The sequence below is a fragment of the Heptranchias perlo genome, chromosome 4, assembly GCF_035084215.1.
Source record: "Heptranchias perlo isolate sHepPer1 chromosome 4, sHepPer1.hap1, whole genome shotgun sequence".
NCBI lineage: Eukaryota > Metazoa > Chordata > Chondrichthyes > Hexanchiformes > Hexanchidae > Heptranchias > Heptranchias perlo.
In genome coordinates this window covers 119,005,505-119,028,362 of record NC_090328.1, presented here as the reverse complement: position 1 = coordinate 119,028,362, position 22,858 = coordinate 119,005,505, and the positions used below count along the sequence as shown (strand labels likewise).

At 45.2% G+C, this 22,858-nt stretch overlaps 1 protein-coding gene across 1 annotated transcript in view; it reads left to right on the top strand.

The window, feature by feature from the left end:
• The window catches only part of svep1 (sushi, von Willebrand factor type A, EGF and pentraxin domain containing 1), a 204,790-nt gene that overhangs the window by 171,172 nt on the left and 10,760 nt on the right, over nt 1–22,858 (top strand). Inside the window, exons 45-46 of the mRNA XM_067983570.1 lie at nt 4,968–5,138; nt 8,885–8,980. Coding sequence (XP_067839671.1) covers nt 4,968–5,138; nt 8,885–8,980 — 267 coding nt within the window. The remainder of the gene's footprint in view (nt 1–4,967; nt 5,139–8,884; nt 8,981–22,858) is intronic.

Genomic DNA, 22,858 nt, shown 5'->3' with positions numbered 1-22,858 from the left:
TAATGGCATTCAGTAAATTGTCTGGGGAATTGACAGAATCCCAAAACAGACTGTTGATACGGAAAAGTTTCCAGGTAAATATTTTCTTGTGGTTGACGATTTGTAAGAGGTTTTATTTACCCTGTCGACTACCAGAGGGTGTGATTGATAGCGTGATATCATCACTTTGTGACCACTCATACTGGCTGCCTTGACTTTAAGTAGTTACTGAGTCTGACCAAAAAGCCCTTGTTAGAAATGACTTACACTAGATTTCCTTTTGTGTTCTGCATCACTGGGTACCCCCAGAAGTCGATCCTCATGCGCCCCATGATTACAAGCATACCTTTACTTTCCAATATCCAGTCATACAACAGTGCGACCCGGGGGTCGTGACAGTAAGAGTGCCCATTGTGTGTTCTGGATTTCGTAACCTTGTACATGCCCCCGTGTGTGTTTCTTCTTTTCTCCAGAAGGCGGGACGGATAAGCACTCTAATGAGACGGGGCCAACTGTAAAACAACGAAATCTGACGACAGGTCATCGACCTGTAACGTTAACTCTGTTTCTTTCTCCACAGATGCTGCCTCACTTGCTGAGCACTTCCAGCATTTTCTGTTTTTGTTTGTAAACCGACCAGCTGGCTTATGTTTTTTGTAATGTATGAACGAGCAGAATACAGTTTCTCGGTGAAATTCTATTAAACCTCGTAACATCAACAATAGCCAATGACATAAACTCAGCCACTGATACAGATCTAGTTCCACTTTCACCAGTCAGTATTCATTCATCTGATTGGCTCTGACTTTAGGAAGGCCCGGGGAGGGGAGTGAAATTCAACATCGTTTGGCCCGTTTTGTGGTATAAAATGAAGGCTGGGAGCCCGAATTTCAGGTCACGATCTCCCACGCCCGATCGGCGTCCCCCTTAGTCATGGCTGCCAAATCGAGAGCCGGCGACTTTTTGATGTGCAGGGTGCCCGCCTGAAACAGGCGTTGGGCGTCTCGCATGTGCGGACAGAGGTCCTAATGCCGGCAGTCGGACCCTGATCGAAATTTGAATACAAATGGGTGGGGCTTGCAATGTGCCTGCTCCACACAGTCTTGGGCGGCCTAACCAGCAGTCCTCAAAATGTCTGATATTTTTTCAGGCGTATGAGGCGCCCACCTGAGTCATTAGGACCCCAACGCCATCTTAACTAGGAAGTCAGTGGGGGCGCCCGCAGTGTCTAACCCAAGAGGGGAACCTGGTCAAAGCACCAAAGAGGTCCCCCTGTAAGGTAAGTTTGAAACTTTCCTTTAAGGGGGCCAGGTGGAGTAGGAATTCCCCTCCAGAGCCCCCACACAAGATAAATGTACACACCTCACACGCCTGTACCTCCACCCTTCCACGAACCTCCCACATCCAGAGAAGACCGTGTGCGACGGACATGGTATCCAATTCGTAGGACAAGAGGAGGCACATTGTTGTATCCTCCAGGTTATGCAGTTGCCCAAGGAGATATTGGGCCGAACATGTTAACTCCAGAACAATAAAGAAGAAAGAAAGAACTTGCATTTATATGGAATTACACAGAATTTACAACACAGAAACAGGCCATTCAGCCCAACTGGTCCATGCTGGTGTTTATGCTCCACACGAGCCTCCTCCCACCAGTCTTCATCTCACCCTATCAATATAACACAAGAACATAAGAAATAGGAGCAGGAGTAAGCCATACAGCCTCTCGAGCCTGCTCCGCCATTCAATAAGATCATGGCTGATCTTCAACCTCAACTCCACTTTCTGACCCTATCCCCATAGCCCTTGATTCCCTTAGTGTCCGAAAATCTATCTGTCTCAGCCTTGAATATTCTCAATGACTCAGCATTCACAGCCCTCTGAGGTAGAGAATTCCAAAGATTCACAACCCTCTGAGTGAAGAAATTACTCCTCATCTCAGTATTAAATGGCTGACCCCTTATCCTGAGACTATGGCCTTTAGTTCTAGACTCTCCAGCCGGGGGAAACAGTCTCTCAGCATCTACCCTGTCAAGCCCTCTCAGAATCTTGTATGTTTCAATGCGATCACCTCTCATTCTTCTAAACTCCAGACAGTATAGGCCCATTCTACTCTATCTCCCCTCATAAGACAACCCTTTCATCCCAGGAATCAATCTAGTGAACCTTTGTTGCACCGCCTCTAAGGCAAGTATATCCTTCCTTAGATAAGGAGACCAAAACTGTACACAGTGCTCTAGGTGAGGTCTCACCAAAACCCTGTACAATAGTGGTAAGACTTCCTTACTCTTGTACTCCAACCCCCTTGCAATAAAGGCCAACATGCCATGTGTCTTCCTAATTGCCTGCTGTACCTGCATGCTATTTTTTTGTGTTTCTTGGATGAGGACACCCAAATCTCTCTGGAAACCAACATTTTATAGTTTCTCACCATTTCAAAAATATTCTGTTTTTCTATTCTTCCTACCAAAGTGAATAACCTCACATTTCTCCACATTATACTCCATCTGCCACCTTCTTGCCCACTCACTTAACCTGTCTATATCCCTTTGCAGACTCTTTGTGTCCTCCTTACAGCTTACTTTCCCACCTAGCTTTGTATCGTCAGCGAACTTGGATACATTACACTCGGTTCCTTCATCTAAGTCATTAATATAGATTGTAAATAGCTGAGGCTCAAGCACTGATCCTTGTTACTACTTCATTAGTTACAGCCTGCCAACCTGAGAATGACCAGTTTATCCCTACTCTCTGTTTTCCAATCCATTAACCAATCCTCTCTCCATATTCATATAATACCCCCAACCCCATGAGCCCTTATCTTGCATAACACCCTTTTTGAATGTCTTTTGAAAATCCAAATATACTACATCCACTGGTTCCCCTTTATCTAGTTACATCCTCAAAAAACTTTAATAAATTTGTCAAACACGATTTACCTTTCATAAAATCACATTGACTCTGCCTAATCATATTATAATTCTATAAGTGCCTTAATTATATATTCCATCATTTTCCCGATGACTGATGTCAGGCTAACTGGCCTGTAGTTCCCTGTTTTCTCTTTCTCTCCTTTCTTGAATAGCGGGGTTACATTTGCTACCTTCCAGTCCGCTGGGACCGTTCTATAATCTAGGGAATTTTGGAAGATCATAACCAAAGCATCCACTATCTCTGCAGCGACTCTTTTAGAACCCTCTGATGTAGGCCATCAGCTCCAGGGGATTTGTCAGCTTTTAGTCCCATTCGTTCCTCAAGTATTTTTTCTCTACTGATATTAATTACTTTAAGTTCCTCACTCTCATTAGCCCCTTGGTTCCCCACTATTTCTGGTATGTTTTTTATGTCTTCTACTCTGAAGACAGATACAAAATATTTGTTTAACATCTCTGCCATTTCCTTATTCCCCATTATAATTTCTCCTGCCTCAGCCTCTAGGGGACCAATGTTTTTACTTTTGCTACTCTCTTCCTTTTTACATACTTGTAGAAGCTCTTACAATCCGTTTTTATATTTCTTGCTAGTTTACTTTCATATTCTATTTTCTCCATTTTTAATCAATTTTTTGGTCATCCTTTGCTGGTTTCTAAAACTCTCCCAGTCCTCAGGCTTACTACTCTTCTTCACAACAATATAGACCTCTTCTTTTAATCTAATTCTATCCTTAACTTCTTTAGTTAGCCACGGATGAATCACTTTTCCCGTGGAGTTTTTATTTCTCAATGGAAAATCCTTCTATTTCTTTCTCCTTCATGTGTTTATCTAGCTTCCCCTTAAATGTATCTATACTATTCGCCTCAACTACTCCATGTGGTAGCGAGTTCCACATTCTCACCACTCTCTGGGTAAAGAAGTTTCTCCTGAATTCCCTATTGGATTTATTAGTGACTATCTTATATTTATGGCCTTTAGCTCTGGTCTCCCCCGCAAGTGGAAACATCTTCCCTACATCTATCCTATCAAACCCCTTCATAATTTTAAAGGCTTCTATTAGGTCACCCCTCAGCCTTCTCTTTTCTACAGAAAGGAACCCCAGCCTGTTCAATATTTTCTGATAGTTCTAACCTCTCAGTTCTGATATCATCCTTGTAAATCTTTTTTGTACCTTCTCCAGTGCCATTTATATAGCGCCTTTCATGATCTCAGGACGTCCCAAAACGCTTTACAGCCAATGAAGTACTTTTGAAGTGTAGTCACTGTGCTATTGTAGGAAACACAGCCACCAATTTGCGCACAGCAAGATCCCACAAACAGCAATGAGATAAATGACCAGATCATCTGTTTTTAGTGATGTTGGTTGAGGATCTACTTACAAGAGCAACCGGTGTCACTAAACCCGAGAGAATATATAGGACAGACCCGAGCTTTGTAACATTATTGTTTGATTACATAGATCCTGCTGTATTAGTTATGCTCTAGAAAGGGGAATTACATCCCCACAGTCCAAAATAATCACCCACCACGCATTGTGGAAAGGAGCTCAAGGCGTGCACTGTAGTGATCTATTGAGTTGGAATCATATCTTGAGTATGTTCTGTTAATGGTGTCTGTGGTACAATTGACTTCATTCTATTGCATATGCAAAATGGTGGGTTTGGGGGAGGATGTGGAGAGGGGAGGGTTGTGAACTGGTACAGTTCTCAGTCATGGTTTCAATCTGAAAGCTTACGTAAAAAGTACGGAAAACAGAAACTTATAGAGACATAACTTAGTTAGTGGTGTCGTACTGTGATAGTCCACATGGAAGGTCGAACACAGTTCCTAATCTTGAAGAGCACCAAAATTCTCCAAAATAAGATATTTGAATGATGTTATGAAAACTTAAAATGAACCCTCCCAGCTTCAATTCATGCAGCGTTTGTGGTGCACTTACTCTGTTTGCTTTTGTTGATGTCCTAGGTAAAGTTACTGCATTGGTTCTTTCCGTCCTGACACAGCAGTATTTTGTAAATTGTAATTTCTATCCCTTTCTTTAAAAAAAACACTAGAAATCTCCTGTGGAGCACCGGCACAAGTTGCAAACGCTTTAGTACGAGGGGTAAGCCATCACTTGGGAGACGTGGCAACGTATTCCTGCTACAGCGGATACATGCTGGAGGGGTCTAGAGCAAGTAGCTGTCTGCAGAATGGGACTTGGAGCACACCACCCGTTTGCAAAGGTACTGAAAGATCCCGGCCTTGATGACCTGTGCTTGATGCGATCAGACCGCAGAGTGCATGTTAGTTGCAATTAATCATTTAGCAGTTGCGCTCTCCTGTCCCCTCCTCACTTTTCTCCCCTTCCTCCTCCCAAGGCCCTGGCTCACGCTGCAGTAACAGTTCCACGAATGGCAGCTGCCCACCAGATCCCAGATCGTGTCACTGGGCTATTCCACCGTGGGGAACTTCGCAATTGATCCGTTCCTGCCCTCACCTGATATCGATGTTCGTGCATTTTTCATCGGGGGGGGGGGGGGGGGGTCACTGATTAGGAGAAGGAATGCTGGCTGGTTATTTCCCCGCTCTCTTCCCTAGCCCTGAAATGCTGAGATCAATTTTAAGACACCAGGGATTGTAAAAATCACACCATATTTTCACTCCCCACCTCATTCAATTCTATGTGAATAATGGTCACTTGGGCAAAGCCCACACTCCTGTGTACAGAGCAGGGAGAAAATTGGCAAAGGGAAAAAGCCCTTTTATATTCAATTACATGATGCGTATCATCATTATCCCTTTTTTAAAAATACAGTTATGCAAAACTGTCATTAACACCCCTTCATTTATTTCTGCCTTTCTTTTGTTATTTTTAAATCACTGAGTGCATCACTGGGACATTGGCTTGAAGGAGATATTGACTCCAACAATCTCTCCACCATATCTGGTCCAGGACTGGTCATCCACTAGAAATCGATGTCAGTCAATTGTCTCTGCTGAACTAGAGGAGCCTTGACTCAGTAGGTAGCACTCTCGCCTCTGAGTCAGAAGGTCGTGGGTTGCAAGCCCCACTCCAGAGACTTGAGCATAAAATCCAGGCTGACATTCCAGTGCAGTACTGAGGGAGTGCTGCACTGTGGGGAGGTGCCGTTTTTCAGATGAGACGTTAAACTGACATCCCACCTGCCTCCTCAGGTGGATATAAAAGATCCCAAGGCACTATTTAAAGAAGAGCTGGGGAGTTCTCCCCAATGTCCTGACCAATCCCTCAATCAACATCACTAAAACAGATTATCTGGGCATTATCACATTGCTGTTTGTGGGATCTTGCTGTGCACAAATTGGCTGCCGCATTTCCTGCATTACAACAGTGACTACACTTCAAAAGTGCTTAATTGGCTATAAAGTGCTTTAGGATGTCCTAAGGGCGTGGAAGGGGCTATATAAATGCAAGTTCTTTTCTTTTTTTTCTCTGCTGAAGTGGTGGAGTCCATGGCCTTATTGGTCAGTTCCCCCTGCTGAAGTGGTGGAATCCATGGCCCTATTGGTCAGTTCCCTCTGCTGAAGTGGAGGAGTCCATGGCCCTATTGGTCAATTCCCCCTGCTGAAGTGGAGGAGTCCATGGCCCTATTGGTAGGTTCCCCCTGCTGAAGTGGTGGAATCCATGGCCCTATTGGTCAGTTCCCTCTGCTGAAGTGGAGGAGTCCATGGCCCTATTGGTCAGTTCCCCCTGCTGAAGTGGAGGAGTCCATGGCCCTATTGGTCAGTTCCCCCTGCTGAAGTGGAGGAGTCCATGGCCCTATTGGTCAATTCCCCCTGCTGAAGTGGAGGAGTCCATGGCCCTGTTGGTCAATTCCCCCTGCTGAAGTAGAGGAGTCCAAGAGCAGGCATTGACCAGCTCCACCACAATGAAATAATTATTAATTTAGTTTAAGCATGAAGAAAAAAGAAAAAAAAAACTGTAGTTGCTGAAAATCTGAAACAAAAGCAGAAAATGTTGGGAACACTGAGCTGCTGTTTAATGCCTCGCTCCATTTCCTGACTGGAATATTCTGTTACATTATCTAACAATCAATGTGCTGAGACTTCCTCTTTTTTACTCTTCTTTCTGATTCTACTAAAACATTTGTTTGTTATTCATTTTTTTTAGTTCTGAAGACAGGCCCTGGCTCGAAATGTTGACTTGTGTTTTCCCTTCAAAGCTACGTTGTGTTTCCAGCATCGAAGGAGGCCATTCGGCCCATCGTGCCTGTGCCGTCTCTTTGAAAGACCTATCCAATTAGTTCCACTCTCCCCTGCTGTTTCCCATAACCCTGCAAATTTTTCCTTTTTATGTATTTATCCAATTCCCTTTTGAAAGTTGTTATTAAATCTGCTTCCACCGCCCTTTCAGGCAGTGCATTGCAGCATTTTCTAATTTTTAATTTTTTAAAATTTTAAATGGTGGATGGAGAATTCCAACTCTTTGTCTTCACAAGTTAAAAAAAACCTGCCTTTGCCCAGTCTGACACCGTACTCACAGCAAAGCCATCCTCTTGCCTTAAATCTCTGGCTTCCAATTCTGGCCTCTTGCGCATCCCAGATTTTCATCGCTCCACCATTGGCGGCCGTGCCTTCAGCTGCCTAGGCCCTCAGCTCTGGAATTCCCTCCCTAAACCCCTCCGCCTCTCTATCTCTCTCTCCTCCTTTAAGACACTTCTTAAAACCTACCTCTTTGACCAAACTTTTGGTCGCCTGTCCTAATATCTCCTTATGCGGCTTGGCGTCAAATTTTGTTTGATAATCGCTCCTGTGAAGCGGCTTGAGACGTTTTACTACGTTAAGGGCGCTATATAAATGCAAGTTGTGGTTGTTGTGGAGGCTTTGTTGTCTAGGTACTAAAATGGAAGTTAAAGCTGGGGTCTCAGGAGACCTTTAAGTGGGGAGAAAAGAAATCTAAGTAGCTAACACACTCCTGCAGTAAGTGATTACCTCTTCAAATACCTTCCGTTCTAAGTGATAGGCGGTGGAAGTGAAATTCCTTTCTTTTAAAAACCCAGTAGTCACGTGGAAATTGCTTCACAGAATTGTTTTTCATCATGTTTTACTTGAGAAACAGCCCTTGGAGAATGAAGGTGTTTTTACCCAATGCCCAAAGGTATTACAGAATCAAGAGTTTTCTGTATTTGTTTCTGGTTTTCTCACAGTGTTGGGACAAGGGACAGAGGGCTGAATCTTTTTAACTCATCGAAAGCCATGTGGAATGAGTGAGGCGGGAGGGGATGTTCAGTGCCTGCTACAGCGCTAGAAAGAAAGAACTTGCATTTATATAGCACCTTTCACAACCTCAGGATGTCCCAAAGCGCTTTTCAGCCAATGAAGTACTTTTGAAGTGTAGTCACTGTAGCAATGTAGGAAACACGGCAGCCAAATTGCGCACAGCAAGATCCCACAAACAGCACTGAGATAAAGACCAGATAATCTGTTTTGGTAATGTTGGTTGAGGGATAAATGTTGGCCCAGGACATCGGGGAGAACTCCCCTGCTCTCCTTCGAAATAGTGCCATGGGATCTTTTACATACGAATATACGAATTAAGAGCAGGAGTAGGCCATTCGGCCCCCTCGAGCCTACTCTGCCATTTGATAAGATCATGGCTGATCTGATTGTGACCTCAACCCTACTTTCCCGTCTACCTACTATAACCTTTGACTCCCTAGTTAATCAGGAATCTATCTAACTCAGCCTTAAACTTTTACATCCACCTGAGAGAGCAGATGTCGTTATAACGTCTCGTCAGGATTAATAGAGTTACATTCTTAACCATTGGGCAGTAGTCCCCTGCATCTGGTGCGACGTAAATATTCTTATTGCGCCACCGTCATTCACAATTTTCAGTATGGTACGAAACCACAGAACGCGGATTTATCTGGAGCTAGTCTTATATATACATCTTAGAAAATACCCACGCCTCGCACTAACCAGACACTGCTTGTTTTCACTCCGCCAGCTGTTTGTAGGTTCCCCTGTCAGAATGGAGGAGTTTGCGGAAGACCAAATACGTGTACTTGTCCAGAAGGATGGATGGGGCGTCTCTGTGAAACACGTGCGTATTACCAGATTGAGTCATTCCGCCAGGTGCAATGCTACCCTTCCACCTTGTACAGCTTCACCATTTCGGTTCAAATTAGCTTTTGACGTGACTCTGCTTGAAAATTGAGTGGCACTCCTGTGATGTCATCACAACAAAACGCTATGGCCGATTCAAAGGAGGGTACAAATAAACCGGGTATATCCTGGCTATCACTGGCACTTGAGTGCCCTCCAGTAGTTTAACCACAGAATCATGTAGGCCTTTGCCTGGGGCACTGAATCCAATTGTAGAGCTCCCACTGTACACTCAGACCATCTAACACAGCACAGACCGGCTAGGTCCGAACCTTGCTCCATCTGCCCTCTCCACGTTATTTCCTTACAGCAACAGGGAACCTGGGCTCTTTTGTTTCGCTTCCTAGTCCAGGAATGATGAGGTCAGCTGTTACTGTCCACCATCACAACTGCCCCAGCTCCGAGCAGCTAACTCAGAACAGGCCCGAGACCGAAATTAAAGTTGTATGATACACTACATCACAAGGTGCATTTACCCATTGAGCTATGGGAAGATTGGAGGTGGGGGAGCAGGATTTTATGTAATAGATTTTCAGTTCACATTCAAGTAAGTATTTTTTTTAATAACTTACCTTTTTGGTGGCGGCCTCCTGCGGTCCCTTTAAGGACCTCTGGTTTGGCCGCAGGCAGGCTTGGTTATCCCAAACGCAGCCGGCTCCATCCAGGGCTGCCCAATTTCGGGAAGGGGTCCTGAAACAGGTATCAGGCCCTCTAATTGCATAGACAAAGGGCCTAATGCCTGTTTCAGGCGTGGGCTCTGGACTCCTATACTTCAGCCTTTACCAATATGGCGGGTGGCTCACTTCCAGCGCGGAATGTGCGTGCAAGTCACCCGCCATTTGGACACTTTGGCACCCGTTCTGGCCCGGCATCAACGAATTTCTAGGCCAGTGTGTTAAAGCACTTACCTTTTCAACTACAGGACCTGGATTGGAATGCAACCCAGACTGAGGAGATGACTGTTACCCCTTTATGAGGCTGTTAGATCCCTGTTTGAATGGAGTTTGGGGCAGAGCCAACATCAACCCCTAGTGGATGCTTTGTCCTTAAGTGTTTCAGCTTTCAGTTTGTAACACATGCTACGTCTGACCCAGGAATGCTTAATCCTGACACTAGCTACAAAAAGCTAGAAACTCCTCAGCATTAACATCCTTCACTTTTTAATCCCAATCCTCCTCAATTTTTTTTAAAAAAGTAGTTAAATATGCAAAATATGGGGAAGTTATTTTACATTTTAAACCAGATTTCAGTTCATAGTTCATTTTAGCTCTAATACATGCTCCTATTAGTGTGCAAAATTAAATAAATGTATTACGAGTCTTAAAAGGTGCATAAAAAAAGGTCACGGAAATGGCGGAGGATGATACGTTGAATGAAGCTCACCTTCGTAGGGGGACCCTATCATTGGTTCTGGGAGGGAGGGGGGGGGTAAGGGCAGAAATGGGTGAAATAGGACGGACACGGTCGAGGGCCTTTTCAACTACAGTGGAGGGGAATCTTCACTTGAGGAAAAAAGAAGACATATCTGAAGCACTGGTGTGGAAGGTGGCATTGTCAGAACAGATGCGATGGAGACGGAGAAACTGGGAGAAGGGAATAGAATCCTTACAGGAAGCGGGGTGGGAGGAAGTGTAATCAAGGTAGCTGTTGGAGTCGGTGGGCTTATAATAGATATTGGTTGACAGCCTATCTCCAGAAATGGAGATAGAGAAGTCGAGGAAGGGAATGGAAGGATCGGAGATGGACCGTGTGAAGGTGAGGGAAGGGTAGAAATTGGAAGAAAAGTTGATGAAATTTTCCAGTTCGGGGCGAGAGCAGGAAACAGCACCGATACAGTCATCAATGTACTGGAAAAAGAGGTGAGGGAGGGGACCTGAGTAGCACTGGAACAAGGAATGTCCACGTATCCCACAAAAAGGCAGGCAGAGCTGGGACTCATACAGGTTCCCATAGCAACACCTTTTATTTGGAGGAAGTGAATTGAGTCAAAGGAGAAGTTCTTCCACATAAGAACAAGTTCAGCCAGGCGGAGGAGGGTGGTGGTGGATGGGGACTGGTTGAGCCTCCGTTCAAGGAAGAACCCGCAGGCTGTCCTGGTGGGGAATGGAGGTGTAGAAGGACTAGACGTCAATGGTGAAAAGGAGATGGTTTGGGCCGGGGAACTGGAAACTGCAAAAGTGGCAGAGGATGTCGGAAAAGTCGCGGATGTAGGTCGGAAGAGACTGGACAAGGGAGGATAAAACAGAGTCGAGATAGGAGGAAATAAGTTCCGTGGGGCAAGAACAGGCTGAAACAATGGGTCTCCTGGGGCAGTGCTGTTTATGGATCGAGGGAAGAGTCATCAGTTTATGGAAAGCCATGAGGTTTAAATTGCCCAGAAACTATAAACTGGCACACAGAGTTGCAGTTAACAGTCAGCTTGAACAGACTGGCTCAGGGTCGCCAACCCTCCAGGATTGTTCTGGACTCTCCAGGAATTAAAGATTAATCTCCTGGACACTGCTGCGAGCAACACCCGGGAGAAAAATCATAGATGCATTCAAAAACATTGTGTGTATTTCCAATTTCTTTGAACGCATTAGTTATGCAAATATTGGACAAGGGAAAAAATGGCTGTTTGACTGGGCGGGGCAGTTCGCGGCGGGAGGTCATGTGATGAGATCTCCAGGAATATGTCCAACCAGAGTTGGCGACCCTAGACTGGATCTGTACCGACTTTAGTGATGTGACGTAAAGTGGAATTCTCGAAGGGGAGGTTTTCCTGGGTTTGGGCGCGTTGAATCACTGGGGTACAGATGATCGTTTCCCATCCTCCTGTTCATATCTTCGAATGTTAGGATACTACCTGTTCAACTCTGGGCACTGGGTTCGGATTAGGGTTGCCAACTCTGGTATACATATTCCTGGAGGTTTCATCACATGACCTCCCGCCTCGAAAGACCCCTCCCCCACACTCCCGCCATTGGTCCATCCTCCGGGTACACTGCCTTCCCACGGCCAATTGGAAAGCAAACAGACTCTTTGACACCCAATTGGATTAATCGTGACTGTTCGTCAAACAGTGTTTTTTTTCCCCAAACAGCTTTTTTGCGAGATTGAGTAGACGAGGCCTGTACTCTCTAGAGTTTAGAAGAATGAGAGGTGATCTCATTGAAACATAAAAAATTCTTAGAGGGCTCGACAGGGTAGATGCAGGGAGGATATTTCCTCTGGCTGGGGAGTCTAGAACCAGGGGTCACAGTCTCAAAATAAAGGGTAGGACATTTAGGCCATTGTCCTCATCACCACTGAGATGAGGAGAAATTTCTTCACTCAGAGGGTGGTAAATCTTTGGAATTTTCTACCCCAGAGAGCTGTGGAGGCTCAGTCATATATTCAAAACAGAGATCGATAGATTTCTAGATATTAAAGGCATCAGGGATATGGGGATGGTGCAGGAAAGTGGTGTTGAGGTAGAAGATCAGCCATAATTTTTTTTCATTTGTTCATGGGATGTGGGCGTCACTGGTGAGGCCAACATTTATTGCCCATCCCTAATTGCCCTTCAGAAGGTGGTGGTGAGCCGCCTTCTTGAACCGCTGCAGTCCGTGTGGTGACAGTTCTCCCACAGTGCTGTTAGGAAGGGAGTTCCAGGATTTTGACCCAGCGACGATGAAGGAACGGCAATATATTTCCAAGTCGGGATGGTGTGTGATTTGGAGGGGAACGCGCAGGTGGCGTTGTTTCCATGAGCCTGCTGCTCTTGTCCTTTTGGTGGTAGAGGTCGCGGGTTTGGGAGGTGCTGTCGAAGAAGATTTGTCGAGTTGCTGCAGTGCATCCTGTGGATGGTACACACTGCAGCCACTATGCGCCGATGGTGAAGGGAGTGAATGTTTAGGGTGGTGGATGGGGTGCCAATCAAGCGGGCTGCTTTGTCCTGGATGGTGTCGGGCTTCTTGAGTGTTGTTGGAGCTGCACTCATCCAAGCAAGTGGAGAGTATTCCATCACACTCCTGACTAGTGCCTTGTAGATGGGGGAAAGGCTTTGGGGAGTCAGGAAGTGAGTCACTCACTGCAGAATACCCAGCCTCTGACCTGCTCTTGCTGATAATTGTCCACCACCATTCACGACTGGATGTGGCAGGACTGCAGAGCTTTGATCTGATCCGTTGGTTGTGGAATCGCTTAGCTCTGTCTATAGCATGTTGACAATTATAAACAATTTTACAACACCAAGTTATAGTCCAACGATTTTATTTGAAATAATTTTATTTCTAATAAAATTGTTGGACTATAACTTGGTGTTGTATAATTGTCAACCCCAGTCCATCTCCACATTATAGCATGTTGCTTCTGCTGTTTAGCATGCATGTAGTCCTGAGTTGTAGCTTCACCAGGTTGGCACCTCATTTTTAGGTACGCCTGGTGCTGCTCCTGGCATGCTCTTCTACACTCCTCATTGAACCAGGGTTGATCCCCTGGCTTGTTGGTAATGGTAGAGTGAGGAATATGCCGGGCCATGAGGTTACAGATTGTGCTGGATTACAATTCTGCTGCTGCTTATGGCCCACAGCGCCTGATGGATGCCCAGTTTTGAGCTGCTAGATCTGTTCTGAATCTATCCATTTAGCACAGTGGTAGAGAAACACATGTTGGATGGTGTCCTCAGTGCGAAGACGGAACTTCGTCTCCACAAGGATTGTGCGGTGGTCACTCCTACCAATACTGTCATGGACAGATTCATTTACAACAGGTAGATTGGTGAGGACGAGGTCAAGTAAATTTTTCCCTCGTGTTTGTTCACTCACCGCCTGCCGCAGGCCCAGTCTGGCAGCTACGTCCTTCAGGACTCGGCCAGCTCGGTCTGTAGTGGTGCTACCGAGCCACTCTTGGTGGTGGACATTGAAGTCCCCCATCCAGAGTACATTCTGTGCCCTTGCTACCCTCAGTGCTTCCTCCAAGTATTGTTCAACATGGAGGAGGACTGATTCATCAGCTGAGAGAGGGCGGTAGGAGGTAATCAGCAGGAGGTTTCCTTGCCCATGTTTGACCTGATGCCATGAGATTTCATGGGGTCCAAAGTCAATGTTGAGGACTCCCAGGGCCACTCCCTCCTGACTGTATATCACTGTACCGCCACCTCTGGTCGGTCTGTCCTGCCGGTGGGACAGGACATACCCAGGGATGGTGATAGAAGAGTCTGGGACGTTGGCTGAAAGGTATGATTCTGTGAGTATGGCTATGCCAGGCTGTTGCTTGACTAATCTATGGGACAGCTCTCCCAATTTTGGCACAAGTCCCCAGATGTTAGTGAGGAGGACTTTGCAGGGTCGACTGGGCTTGGTTTGCCTTTGTCGTGTCCGGTGCCTAGTGGTCCGATGCTGGGTGGTCCGTCCGGTTTTATTCTTATGACTTTTTCAGCGAGATTGTACAACTGAGTGGCTTGTTAGGCTATTTCAGAGGGCAATTAAGAATCAACCACATTGTTGAACGGCAGAGCATTCTCGAGGGGCCATATGGCCTACTCCTGCTCCTATTTCTTAAGTTCTTATGTTCTTTTTCCCCATCGCCAATATTTTTTTAATTAATAAATGAAAATAAAAAAACACAAACTATTTTAATGCCCCTAAGATTTTGCTCCCGGGTGTTACTCGCAACAGTATCCAACAGTAATCTTCAATTCCTGGAGACTCCAGGACAATCCTGGAGGATTGGAAACTCTAGTTAGGATCCTGTTCTGACTGAAAGAATAAAAGTCTCTTCTCTCTGAGGCTGTTTGGGGCCCACTTGAAAGGAGTTTAGGTAGCGGGTACTGAACTTTCACCTTTACCCTCAGCCATCCCTTAGGTCTAACCAAGCATAAAAAAGCATATGGGATCCTTGGCTTTATAAACAGAGGCATAGAGTACAAAAGCAAGGAAGTTCTGCTAAACCTTTATATCACTGGTTAGGCCTCAGCTGGAGTATTGTGGCCAGTTCTGGGCACCACATTTTAGAAAGGATGTCAAGACCTTAGAGAGGGTGCAGAGGAGATTTACTAGAATGGTACCTGGGATGAGGGACTTCAGTTATGTGGAGAGACTGGAGAAGCTGGGGTTGTTCTCCTTAGAGCAGAGAAGGTTGAGGGGAGATTTAATAGAAGTGTTCAAAATCATGAAAGGCTTTGATAGAGTAATTACGATACCCCCTCCGGGGGAGCGACATTGGATGCACAAATTGAAAACATTTTCCAATCCCCAGCACAGATATTCTTCACCTTTCTGAACACAGCCGGACAAGTAGTTAATTCACTGTTCAAGGACCAGCATGGCAGGTTAATGTTTTGAGTGTAGCCTTTTAATCAGACTCTTTGCCTGAAACATTAACCAGTCTTTTCTCTCTTTGTGTTGTGTATTTCCAGCATAGAATCATAGAATGGTTCAGCACAAGAGGAGGCCATTCGGCCCATTGTGCCTGTGCCAGCTCTTTGAAAGAGCTATCCAATTAGTCCCACTCCCCTGCTCCTTCCCCAGAGCGCTGAAAATTTTTCCCCTTCAAGTATTTATCCAATTCCCCTTGAATGTTATTATTGAATCTGCTTCCACCGCCCTTTCAGGCAGCGCATTCCAGATCATAACAACTCACTGCATAAAAGCAAATTCTCCTCATCTCGCCTTTGGTTCTTCTATTAAATCTCACCTTTACCTCCTCTGTTCTAAGGAGAACAATCCCAGCTCCTCCAGTCTCTCCACTTAACTGAAGTCCCTCATCCCTGGTATCATTCTAGTAAATCTCCTCTGCACCCTCTAGAAAGCCTTGACATCCTTCCTAAAATGTGGTGCCCAGAATTGAACACAATACTTCAACTGAGGCCTAACCAGTGATATAACGGTTTAGCAGAACTTCCATGCTTTTGTACTCTATGTCTCTGTTTATAAAGCCAAGGATCCCATATGCTTTTTTAACAGCCGCCCAAACTCTATGTTTGAATCCCTCCAATCAGGTTTCCGCCCCCGCCACAGTACTGAACCAGCCCTTATCAAAGTCACAAATGACATCCTATGACTGTGATGATGGTAAACTATCCCTCCTCATCCTTCTCGACCTGTCTGCAGCCTTTGACACGGTTGACTACACCATCCTCCTCCAACACCTCTCCTCCATCGTCCAGCTGGGTGAGACTGCACTCACCTGGTTCCATTCTTATCTATCCAGTCGTAGCCAGAGAATCACCTGCAATGGTTTCTCTTCCCGCTCCCGCATCATTACCTCTGGAGTCCCCCAAGGATCTATACTTGGCCCCCTCCTATTTCTCATCTACATGCTGCCCCTCAGTGACATCATCCAAAAACACAACGTCAAGTTCCACATGTACGCTGATGACACCCAGCTCTACCTCACCACCACCTCTCTCTACCTGTCCATTGTTTCTCATTTGTCACATTGCTTGTCCAACATTCTGTATTGGATGAGCAAAAATTTCCTCCAACTAAATATTGGGAAGACTGAAGCCATTGTCTTTGGTCCCCACCGCAAACTCCGTTCCCAAGCCACCGACTCCATCCCTCTCCCTGGCCATTGTCTGAGGCTGAACCAGACCGCTCGCAATCGTGGTGTCCTATTTGACCCTGAGATGAGCTTCTGACCACATATCCGCTCCATCACCAAGACCGCCGACTTCCACCTCCGTAACATCGCACATCTCCGCCCGTGCCTCAGCTCATCTGCTGCTGAAACCCTCATCCAAGCCTTTACTACCTCTAGACTCAACTATTCCAATTCTCTCCTGACCGGCCTCCCATCTTCCACCCTCCAAAACTCTGCTGCCCGGATCCTAACTCGCACCAAGTCCCATTCTCCCGTCACCCTTGCGCTCGCTGACCTACATTGGCTCCCGGTCCAGAAACACCTAAATATTAAAATTCTCTTCCTTGTTTTCAAATCCCTCTGTGGCCTTGCCTCTCCCTATATCTGTAACCTCCTCCAGCTCTACAACCCTCCGAGATCTCTGTGCTCCTCCAAATCTTGCCTCTTGCCTGATTTTAATCACTCCACTATTGGCAGCCATGCCTTCAGCTGTCTAGGCCCAAAGCTCTGGAATTCCCTCCCTAAACCTCTCTGCCTCGCTACCTCTCTCTCCTCCTTTAAGACGCGCCTTAAATCTTATCTCTTCGATTAAGCTTTTCATCACCTGTCCTATATCCTCCGTATGTGGCTCGGTGTCGAATTTTGTCTGATAATCGCTCCTGCGAAGCACCTTGAGACATTTTACTATGTTAAAAATGCTATTTAAAAGCAAGTTGTTGTTGCTTTTTTAACAGCCTTCTCAACTTGTCCGGCCATCTTCAAAGACTTGTGTACGTACACCCCCAGGTCTCTCTGTTCCTGCACTCGATTTAAAATTGTACCATTTAGTTTATATTGTATTACCTGTCTTAATTTCAGATTTCCAGTGGTTTGCAGTTTTTCTGTTATTTTGTATTACCCGGTTAGATTGCTGGAAACTTGTGACTATACATTGCGATGTAACACATCAGGGTGGTGCCACCAGGGGCCTGCCAGAGCAGTCTCCTTTGGGAAGAGGAGCCTCCGCCAACACAACGTCTGCCAATGCAAGATAACTCACCCTCTCTGCAACATTAATTAAAAAAAAGAAATCATTGCATTTATATAGCACTTTTCATGACCTCAGGACGTCCCAAAGTGCTTTACAGCCAATGAAGTACTTTTGAAGCATAGTCACTGTTGTAATGTAGGGAAACGCAGCAGCCAATTTGCGCACAGTGTGATAATGACCAGATAATCTTTTATTGGTGTTGGCTGAGGGATAAATATTGGCCCAGGACACCGGGAAGAACTCCCCTGCTCCTTTTCAAAATAGTGCCATGGGATCTTTTACGTCCCACCTGAGAGGGCAGACGGGGCCTCGGTTTAATGTCTTATCTGAAAGACGGCACCTCCAACAGTGCAGCACTCCCTCAGTACTGCACTGGGAGCGTTAGCCTAGAATATGTGCTCAAGACTCTGGAGTGGGGCCATGAACCCACATCCTTCTGACTCAGAGGTGAGAGTGCTACCCACTGAGCCATGGCTGACATCTATTCACGGGATGCGGGTATTGGCGAGAGGACACAGGGCACCTCTTGGACAACCTGACCTGCCTGGTATTTCTCAGCAGCTCCTCCTCTTCCTCCATATATGTCATGATGTGGAGATGCCGGTGATGGACTGGGGTTGACAATTGTAAACAATTTTACAACACCAAGTTATAGTCCAGCAATTTTATTTTAAATTCACAAGCTTTCGGAGGCTTCCTCCTTCCTCAGGTGAATGTTGTGGAAATGAAATCCTCGAAATGAAATCGCATTTATAAATCACAGAACAATGCTTGGTGATTACAGACAGTTTTTTCAACTGCCCGTTGCCAAGGCAATCAGTGTGCAGACATATATGACAGGGGATCTGTATTGGCCGACCAATGGGTTTCAATAAAGGGAGCAAAATACAAATAAATAATGACTCATGAAAGCCAGATTGCTAACAATAAATTTAAAAAGGCTATAAAGGCACTGGTTAGGGTTAGTGAGAAAGTACAAAAAAGATTTATTAGGATGATACCAGAACTAAGAGGTTACAACTATCAGGAAAGATTGAACAGGCTGGGGCTCTTTTCTCCAGAAAAGAGAAGGCTGAGAGGTGACCTGATAGAGGTCTTTAAAATTATGAAGGGGTTCGATAGAGTAGACATAGAGAAGATGTTTCCATTTGTGGGGGAGACCAAAACCAGGGGTCATCAATGTAAGATAGTCACTAATAAATCCAATAAGGAATTCAGGAGAAACTTCCTTACCCAGAGAGTGGTGAGAATATGGAACTCACCACCACAAGGAGTGGTTGAGGCGAATAGCATAGATGCATTTAAGTGGAAGCTAGATAAACACATGAGGGAGAAAGGAATAGAAGGTTATGCTAATAGGGTGAGATGAAGTAAATAGACTGGGAGGAGGCTCATGTGGCGCATAAACACCAACATAGATCGGTTGGGCCGAATGGCCTGTTTCTGTAGAATTCTGTGAAATTGTAGGTAAAAAGCTTTTAAAAATGACAAGAAAGGCCTTTTAAAGGCTTGACCGGCTTGCATGTAAAATCTGCAGGCCTTTTAAAGGCCATCCTGCTTCCGGGTCCACATGAGGCCTCCTTGCTGCCAGATTTCAATGGACATGGAGGGGCCTTGGCATCCAGCACAGGGACAGGCCAGAAAACAATACCATGCCCTCCCTCCTCCCTCCTTTACAAATGCAAGAGAAGCTGCTGCCTCTTTCAGACAGGAACTCTGTGCACCAGAACCCCCCCCCACCACCACCCCAGAACATTGGGCAGCCCCACAAAGTGGGTGGGACCAAATCCCACGTGATTTCCTGACTGCTACTGTGCCATTTTTTTGGGGCACAAACGGGTTGATGAAGAGACCAGGGTCGTTCAACCCCTCCCCCCACGTCTTTTGAATAGAATTGGAACAGGAAATAATCCCATCATTTATTCACAAGGCCTCGGACCTGGTTTCCCAGCATCTGAGGTGAGATCATTTTACAGTGATGGGACTTGACCTCATTGCATTCACAGTCATCAGGGAGATTATTAATCATAGAATCATAGAATCATAGAAGTTTACAACATGGAAACAGGCCCTTCGGCCCAACATGTCCATGTCGCCCAGTTTATACCACTAAGCTAGTCCCAATTGCCTGCACTTGGCCCATATCCCTCTATACCCATCTTACCCATGTAACTGTCCAAATGCTTTTTAAAAGACAAAATTGTACCCGCCTCTACTACTGCCTCTGGCAGCTCGTTCCAGACACTCACCACCCTTTGAGTGAAAAAATTGCCCCTCTGGACCCTTTTGTATCTCTCCCCTCTCACCTTGAATCTTTGCCCCCTCGTTATAGACTCCCCTACCTTTGGGAAAAGATTTTGACTATCTACCTTATCTATGCCCCTCATTATTTTATAGACTTCTATAAGATCACCCCTAAACCTCCTACTCTCCAGGGAAAAAAGTCTCAGTCTATCCAACCTCTCCCTATAAGTCAAACCATCAAGTCCCGGTAGCATCCTAGTAAATCACTTGTGACTATGTCAGTCAGGACCTCATGTCTGGCTTCTAAAAATGCACCAACAGCCTAAACACAATTACGTGTTGAATCCTGTTCCTCATAGCATTCAGGGCTGTGTAGATTGCTCAATTCAGCTAAATGAAGAGTTTCAGTTTCAACAAGCACTTTCTCGTCATCCTGACGTGTGATTTATGAAGGAGCCAAGCAACTAAATTTGGAAACAAACCTGAGCGTTATTTCTGCCTCTTATTCAATCCAATGTGACTTCAGCGTACTGACATTGGAGCTCAGACTGTCGCACTAATAATTTATTGGAATCGTACTCCATTTCATCTGGTGAGAACAAAGGCTTCATGGATTGCCTGTTGGCAGATCTCATTTACTAATTTGCTGTTTTTATACAAAGTTTTAAAAAGTGGCCAACACCCGGCTGATTAATTCAACTATAGATATATACATATATATGTATGAAAGTTTTGCTTATGCTTTTTCAGGAGGTAAGTTGCAAGACTTGGGGAATTCCCAATCCATATCTATAGAATTAAAAGTCTTAACGTATGACACATCACACATTGGCCTAGTTTCTGGAGTGGGACGTGAACCCACAAACTTCTGACTCAGAGGCGAGAGAGTGCTAACCGCTGAGGCAAGGCTGAACGTTGGAAAATTCAGAGTGGTGAGACTCACCCTCCCCCCCACCCCCCCACCCCCCCACTTCATAACCCTACCATGATTGCCATTTCCCCCTCCCCTTGCCCGTATGGACACTGGCACTTTCAGATGGCAGCCGGAGGGCTAGGCTTGGGTCCCCAGCAAATTTTCCTCCTTTCCACCCCAGTTACCGATGCTTCCTGGGGTGGTCGGCTCAGAGCATCCCCCAATGTTGGGGGGGGGGGCGGAGAGACACGGTCTTGTATCAGTCCCAGACTCTACCTGCTGAAGGTCTGGTCTCGGCTGAGGCCTTCCTTCCAATCTTCAGGATATTTCTGCTCCTTTAAGCTCCCTCACTAAAATTTAAATTTAAAAACATTTTTCTTACTTTTCCTTTCTGTCTCTTTTCTCTCTCTCTTAATCCAATCTTTCTTTCCCTCTCTTTGTTTCTCTTTCTGTATCTAACCTCACTCTAATTCACCCTATTTCCTTCTCTGTCGTCCCTCTGTTTCTTTCTCTATCCTTTAATCTCATTGATTAAGGAGATAGACTCTTGGTCCCGTCGTTCACCAAGGTCCCAGATGTCCCCTTGCCCTTGCCGCACCCATTATCAGCTCGCACTTCCAGCAAGTTACAGCGCAAACACGCCCCACTCCAGCAAACTCTGGCCCAACAATTTGTTTACTTCCCATCTTCCTCCTGCACACAATCCATAACATTTTGTTCCCACTCTGATCCAGTTACTATGTGCCTGGCAACTTGCCTCTATGTTTCTGGGAGGAGTTGGTATCTTCACTGATATTGGGTTTAGAATTGTGCAATGATTTGACTTTTATTTCAAAAGAAATAACTTGCATTTTTGTGGTGCCTTTCATGACCTCGGGACGTCCCAAACCAATGTTGTAATATTGGAAATGTGGCAGCCAATTTGCGCATAGCAAGGTCCCACAAACAGCAATGAAATAATAACCAGATAATCTGCTTTAGTGATGTTGGTTGAGGGATAAATATTGACCAGAACACCGGGGAGAACTCCCCTGCTCTTCTTCAAAATGGTGCCATGGGATCTTTTACATCCACCTGAGAGGGCAGACAGGGCCTCGGTTTAACATCTCATCTGAAAGGCAGCACCTCTGACAGTACAGCACTCACTCAGCACTGCACTGGAGTGTCAGCCTTGATTTTGTGCTCAAGTCTCTGGAATGGGACTTGAACCCACAACTTTCTGACTCAAAGGCAAGAGTGTTACCCACTGAGCCACAGCTCCCATGAAGATTTCATCGGTTCTCATTCGTTAAAGAAAATAATTTTTAAAAACACTAAGCAGATGTCAAAGTTAACCAAAATGCTTTTGTAACGATTTGATTTTCAAAAGAATTATTACTACTAATCCTTGTACTTTAAGCTCAAGTTAAAAACAACCAGTTACGTAGGCAGTTTCCACACTAGACTTGTTCCTTGTTCAGTTATTTGCCAATAACTGAATTATTTTTAATTGTGGCTAATTATGAAAGACACAACGGTGAGAGTGTAATACCATGAAAATGTGGGAAGTTCTGATGAAAATATTTTTAAACCCACTAAAACTCATTTCACTGACCTTGAGCTATACCCTAATTTGTTAGGTGAGGGTATTAAGGGTTACAGAACCAAGGCAGACAGATAGAGTTAAGATACAGATCAGCCATGATCTCATTGAATGGCAGAACAGTCTTGAGGGGCTGAATGGCCTCCTCCTGTTCCTATGTTCCTAACTACAATGTAATAATACAGCAATCGTAGCTGCGTACAGATGTCCAAGTTAAATCTATAACCCAAAGTAATTTACAACCTTGGAGTTTATTCCAAAATTGCAAATTTTGCATGTGTTCTAAAATGGTTGAATTGGGCCCATTTTGGACTACTTCGGATTTAGATAGACTGGTCTTTTAAAAAAAACAGACAGTTGACTAGAAAGAAAAACTTGCATTTATATAGTGGCTGTCACCACCTCAATGTCCCAAAGCGCTTTACAGCCAATGAAGTACATTTGAAGTGTAGTCACTGTTGTAATGTAGGAAAAGCGGCAGCCAATTTGCGCACAGCAAGAT